Below are 7028 nucleotides of genomic sequence, written 5' to 3' on the forward strand. Positions count from 1 at the left end.
ATTAGATAATTGCATTAATGAGAAATTGAGGTGTTCCTAATAATCCTTTAGATTAATGTATTTCAGAACCAGCCAACCACTGCAGTATAGTTTTCAGCCTTGACCCCTGGATTATTTCAGATTCTCTGAATCTTTGTATGATATTATGCACTGTAGATGATTCATCATTTTTTCTCTGAGAAACTCCTTTCTGATATTGCTCCACTATTTTTCGCCGCAGCATTGAGGGAATTGGTGATCCTCTGCCCATCTTGTCTTCTGAGAGACACTGCCACTCTGAGAGGCTCTTTTTATACCAAATCATGTTGCCAATTGACCTAATAAGTTGCAAATTGGTCCTCCAGCTGTTCCTTTTAACTCTTTTGGGCTCTTATTGCTACCTGTCCCAACTTTTTTGGAATGAGTAGCTCTCATGAAACACAAAATAAGTGAATATTTGGCATGACATTTGAAAATGTCTCACTTTCAACATTTGATATGTTATCTATATATTCTATTGTCTATAAAGTATAAGTTTATGAGATTTGTACAAATCTTTGTAACCTATGCTTATTATGCATTGTTTCATGTATTACGTTTCGTTTGAGCATCTGTAACTCTGCATCTGAATTTTTAGAGTGTTTTCACAAAGTACCTTTAAATACAAACCATGTGTTTACTACGAAATGAACCAAATTCAAACTCTTTGCAAGAACAAATCGCAGCCCTTATGAGTTGGTGTCAAATACATCTTATGCCTTTGTTACAATTTAGCCCATGGTAACACATGCTTGGGTAAGTTGTAACAATTAGACAAAACATAGGCCACATTATGCAATATCCTTCAAAAACAGGTTTTTGAAACAATCCAAAAGACCAATCCAAAATAATCTCTCTTTTTGTGACAGCCCACAGCTCATATCCACTTTCTGTCTCACCATACACAGTGTTGGGGAAAGGTACCTTGAAAAGTAATGCATTACAATATTGTGTTAATCCTTTAAAAAGTAACTAATTGCGTTACTTGGTTACTTTTTAGGAAAAGTAATGTGTTACATTACTTTTGCGTTACTTTTTCTCATTTTTTCTTCTATTTTTGGGCAAATGTAAAGACTCTCACACCTACATTTAAATAACATGAAATGCATATCTTTCAGCTGTGCTGCCATTCTGGATAAATTCATTTTATCTATAGTTTTACGGAAATCATCTAAGGTCAGCAACAGGAACATTGGTCCACAAAGTGAGATTAAATGCATAAAAATGTTTTATTTAACACATTTTATCATTGGAGGTTTGTATAGTATTCTGACTTTACATTCTTTTTGAGGAATACTGAATGTTTTTTATGCAAGTGAGATGAGTAAATGCCTGCTCACATTAGTTTAGGACAACAATAATTATCATGTTTACACACAACACCTGCAATTACAGGACAAGAGAGCGTCAGTCAATAAATGGGAGAACAAAGTAACTCACGTTACTTATTTGAAAAAGTAACTCAGACATTTTGTTGTAAATTTTAAAAGTAATGCATTAGTTATTTGAAAAAGTAATCTAACTACGTAACTCAAGTTACTTGTGTTACCCCACAACACTGCTCAAGAGTATGTGTGTATATTAATATAGAACTTAATGATATTTATTCTTAATTAACACTCGACTCCAGTGTACCTGTGTAAAGAATATGTAGGTCTAACAAAAAACATTATCGATGTGTGTGTGTCTTTGTGTCTATGAATATTCTCAATCAGAGACACTATGGTGAAAAATCAATGTTTTTAGATTACATTGAACACAAATGAATACTTTTATTCATCAAAATTAACATAAAATAATGCAAACGTAGCTGCAATCATACACTATGGGATTCTTAAGGTTGTACCCTATTTTGTGTCCCTTCTGCTAATTTCAGCTTGTCTCTGAACAGAATGTGGGAAGTGTGATATCTGTAGGCTCTACTTGACGAACGGTTTCACGCGTATTAGTGATGATATGAGTTGTTAAAGGCATTATTTTTCACATCAGATATTTTTTTACAAAGATCTGAACATCTAATTTGCTTCATAGTTGATAAATTGTTAATAGGCTACAATAAATGAAGTAACTGGGTAAGAACTCGTGGTTAAAGAGCTATTTGAAGTGGGACGGTGGGTTGATGATCGCTCACTGAATCCAAGCTGTTGTAGTATCTGATGAAAAACTGGCGAGGGCGCCAGAGGACGCGAAAACAGTTTAGCTCTCTCTCTCTCTCTCTCTCTCTCTCTCTCTCTCTCTCTCTCTCTCTCTCTCTCTCTCTCTCTCTCTCTCTCTCTCTCTCTCTCTCTCTCTCTCTCTCTCTCTCGAAGTGGATAACTTAACCTTGCCTTAAAAAGCCGCGCACGCCCCCATATTAACACTTGATTTGAGAGGATCACATATTAAAGCACATTAATTCGAACCTATTTTACAGCGTTTGAGAGACCCTTGATTATATACCCTTTTGATATCCTTTTGCATATCAGATTGAGGTTACACTTTATTTTAAGGTGTCTTTGTTACACTGTAATTGTACATTTAAGTACTGAGTCATATTAGTTAGACCTAACTAGATGTATAGTCTTAGGATTCGGTTAGTTACATGTAATTATGCATCATTTATAGTTATTGAATAGACTTTATTTGATTGTGTCATTACAGTGTTATTACATATTTAAGTACTGATTAATATTCATTAACTACATGTACTTATAGGGTTATGGTAGGATTAGGATTTAGTTGTATAATTTACTGTTAATACTACAGTGAGCACATGATGTGAGTAACATATGACACACATTTAAAATACAGTGTTTATTTGCATGATCTAGATTGGTATTGATCATAATTATAATCCATACAGGTCCGCTTATTATAGGCTAATTATGTAGCAATAAACAGTCAAATATTAGTTAATTTCTTAATATATACATTATAAAATGTTTTCTCCCGCCGTATAACCCACATATACTTTCAAATGCATGCATTTTAAACATGGGTTTAATAAACGAAATAATTTGTCAATTTTACAGCATTTGTGATAAATTAGGATCTATCATTTCACATTTGAAAATGCAAATTCAGAATAGATGCATTAAACAAGAACGGTTCGACGACGATTGTTTTACCGATTGTTTTTAATTTTACCAAATAAATGATTCAAAAAATGGTATGTAATGATATAGACGAGATTTCCAATTTTCAACAAATATAGTCTGTAATAAAACCGCAGTGTTTAAATAATGCCACAAATTGAATGTGTCCGTGTCGTTATTTTGTAACGAACAACCATATTCGCAACGGGATCTTCTAATTGGATGCAAAAATCTTTAACTAATGCCTCTCATTCGAAAACGTCTGTTGTGAAATAATCGACAGAGGAAGAAAAAAGAAACAAGAGCTCAGAGAGAGAGAGAAAGAGAGAGAGAGGGGGAGAGTGGGAGAGCCAGAACAGAAGGAAGGAACAATAGAGAATCAAAGCATAATGATATTCCTAAATGAAGAGGGAAATGTTGCCGCGCTCATTTTATTAATCAGACTGTCAATTTCACCCCAGAGGCCAACCCCAGGAGCCATCTAAAACAGAGTCCGATCAGAAGCTGCTCTCCTCACTTCTCCTCTCTCTCTCCACCTGGATATAGCCTACGCGTCTGGCCGATCAAGGGCCAGATGACAGTCTCTCTCCTATTTATTTGCTTATAAACCTGTTACAATAAATGATCATTCGAACCGCGTCACGCGCACCTTTAACGACGAAGGCGCAAACCACTTTTTGATGAATGACTTTCTGGACCAGAGAGGATGCGCGGGTCATTTTGAGCAGTCATTCGTTGCCCGCACTGGCATTCCTCTGTTTTTTGCTTCCAGCTCATAAAGGTGTTATATTATTTAGAGGCGGCAGCTGAGCTGAATGCGGATTAGATCCGCCACCAGTCATCGGAGCACCAGCCCTGGGACTTTGGATTTTGATTTTTTTTTCTGCACGACTTCATGATGGAGAGGATAAGAAAAGAAATGATTCTGATGGAGAGGGGACTACACAGTCCAGTGGCGGGAAAGAGGCTCTCCAACCTCTCCGACTCGGCCGGGAACGCGGTGCTCGAGGCCCTGGAAAATTCTCAGCACGCAGGTCGCCTCAGCCCGAGAATAACTTCCGCCTCGCTGCATGGCGGTCTCGGGGATATTCCCACCAAAGGCAAGTTCGAGATAGACAGCTTATTTGGAAACCACCACGGCGACAATACCTCGTCCACGGAAGTGTCGTCCTCCGAAAGCAGGAAGAAAATGAACCTGTATCCTGAAGTTTCTCCTGACTCCGATATGAACAGCGACGTGGAAGTGGGCTGCCCGTCTCATCGCTCACCGGGCAGCATCAGCCAACACAAGGAAAACAATAGCAAAGGTAAACAGCACGCGTGCAAACTTTGGCGCGTTTGTTCGAATGCTCATTTGAGTGGGCATTGCATAGTTTTGAAGGGATTTGCTTTGATATATATTTGTATATTTTAATCATACACTCTTAAAAATAAGGGCTGCGAAGGGTTTTTTTTTTTTAGAAGAAGCATTTCAGTGAACAGAACCTTTTTTTTCTTACTGTGAAGAACATTTTAATAATCTAACGAACCATGTTCCACCATAAAGAACATTTTCTGCAATGCAAAGATTTCCAGATTCTAAATGGAACCATCGATGCCAGTTTGGAACCTTTATTTAGAGTGTTTAAAGAATTCAATTATTTGTGATTGCATTATGTGTACAATATACATTTTTGCAGTGTTAAATTATTGTATTTGAATTGCCTATTTTTGTTTTTAAAAAATATTGCGCGCTTCTCTGGCAAATAAAGTTAAATCCTAACAAGTTCTCGTTTAATTGAATAGCTGCATTTTATAAACACACCACATATTGTATATGTCCCTGTATATATATATATTGTTTCAATGTATAAATTAACGTGATACAAGAACAAAAAATAAATGTATACGTTTGTCTTATATTTATAGGCTTCTCGGACAGTAATTCGGGAGCCTCCAATAGTTCATCGTCTCTCTCGAATCTCAACGGTAATTCCATCGGTAACTCCAGCAACTCGAGCTCGGACCAAGTGAGGAGGTATCGGACTGCGTTCACCCGAGAACAGATTGGAAGATTGGAGAAAGAATTTTACAGGGAAAACTACGTGTCAAGACCCAGGAGATGTGAACTGGCCGCAGCGTTAAATTTACCCGAAACGACAATAAAGGTATCTTGGTCTATTTGGTTTACCATCTTCCAGAGCAAACAGTGGAATATGTTCCTGCTAATTCATAATGATCATAAAATATATTTACAGCCTCTAGCACAGAGATTCAGGAGTATGCACAACAAAAACACACATGTTCGCGTTCTCCTTTTAACACTGTTAAACACACATTAGACTGAGCGTAAAAGGGGAATGGGTTTTATTTTGGTCTGATGCAGAAACGGGCCTCTTTTCAGCTTAACCATTTTTTTTTAAATTCTGGGTAAAAACAACGACCCAATGTTGGGTAAAATATGGACTAACCCAGCAATTGCGTTATCTTAAGCAAGTATTTAACCCAACCGCAGGGTTAAAACAACCCAATCGCTGGTTTAAAACAACCCAATTGCTGGGTTAGTCCATATTTTACCCAACATTGGGTTAAAACAACCCAGCGTTTTTTTAGAGTGCATGCATATGGCTTACATTTACGGGGGGGAAAAATCACACAACTTTTCCTAGGCCAAATAACTGTGTACATTTTATTTTAAATGCGTAGAGGTTGTTTTTACCACTTTAACTGCAGTGCGTAATTGTTTTGTTCTCGCTTCTGCTCATCCCTAATTGTTACCTGTGTGTTTCTGTGTAGGTGTGGTTTCAGAATCGACGAATGAAGGACAAGCGGCAGCGGCTCGCCATGTCCTGGCCACATCCCGCCGATCCCAGCTTCTACACCTATATGATGACGCACGCGGCCGCCACCGGAAGTCTGCCTTACCCTTTTCATTCCCACATGCCACTACACTATTACCCCCATGTCGGTGTCACGGCAGCAGCTGCTGCGGCAGCCGCCTCAGGAGCCGCTTCTTCACCTTTTGCTACCTCTATTCGTCCCCTTGATACTTTCCGTGCGCTTTCTCATCCATATTCGCGCCCGGAGCTGTTGTGTAGTTTCCGACACCCAGGACTATACCAGTCTCCCGCAGGTCTCAACAGCTCCGCGGCGGCGTCGGCGGCTGCGGCGGCGGCGGCTGCGGCTGCTGCGGCGGTCAGCGCGCCCTCGGCCGCGGGGCCGTGCTCGTGTCTCAGCTGCCACAGCAGTCAGGCTGCCAGCGCCCTGGGCTCCAGGAGCACCGGCTCTGATTTCACCTGCACGGCGAGCGGGCAGAGGTCCGAGAGCGGATTTTTGCCGTACTCGGCGGCGGTTCTCAGCAAAACTGCGGTGCCCTCACCGGACCAGAGAGAAGAAAGCGCGCTCAATAGATAGCTTAGTACTGGCATACACTCTTTTATTTGAAGCACATGTGATCATTATTATTACTATTATTATTTTTAATTTAAGGGACAGCATTTCCATTCCAATAAGGCCTATAACGCTCAGAACTATAGATATATTTAAAACAAGCTGTTATGGATACCGAAGGCCTTGTTACAACACACTGTATTACAACATATAATAACGAGCAAATTTACACTAACATTTAATTTGTCTTCTCGTTTATTTTCATTATACACTCCTAAAAAAAATAAAGGTTCCAAATTGGTGTTTTGGCATCAATGCCATAGAAGAAACATTCTCGGTTCCCCAAAGAAGTTCTTAAAAGAACCTCGTTTTAGAACATTCTAAAAATCTGACATTTCTACTATAAAGAACAATTTGAGGAATTGAACCTCCGGTACCAATAAAGAACCTTCATTTTTAGGAGCGTGTATGCAAATATGATTTGTTATTAGATTGGACCACATCGTGCAGTACAGAGAATAGTATATACACTGGTTGTGCCACTTTAGCATCGGATAAGGGACCAGG

The 7028-nt window shown here is 39.0% G+C and overlaps 1 protein-coding gene across 1 annotated transcript in view; it reads left to right on the forward strand.

Annotated features, from left to right (window-relative positions):
* The first annotated feature begins 3459 nt into the window (after positions 1-3459).
* The window catches only part of evx2 (even-skipped homeobox 2), a 4740-nt gene continuing 1171 nt past the window's right edge, over positions 3460-7028 (forward strand). Inside the window, exons 1-3 of the mRNA XM_067444893.1 lie at positions 3460-4399; positions 5001-5239; positions 5868-7028. The exon at positions 5868-7028 is cut by the window's right edge and continues 1171 nt beyond it. Coding sequence (XP_067300994.1) covers positions 3988-4399; positions 5001-5239; positions 5868-6485 — 1269 coding nt within the window. The 5' untranslated portion in view covers positions 3460-3987 and the 3' untranslated portion in view covers positions 6486-7028. The remainder of the gene's footprint in view (positions 4400-5000; positions 5240-5867) is intronic.

The sequence above is a fragment of the Pseudorasbora parva genome, chromosome 5, assembly GCF_024679245.1.
Source record: "Pseudorasbora parva isolate DD20220531a chromosome 5, ASM2467924v1, whole genome shotgun sequence".
Lineage (NCBI taxonomy): Eukaryota > Metazoa > Chordata > Actinopteri > Cypriniformes > Gobionidae > Pseudorasbora > Pseudorasbora parva.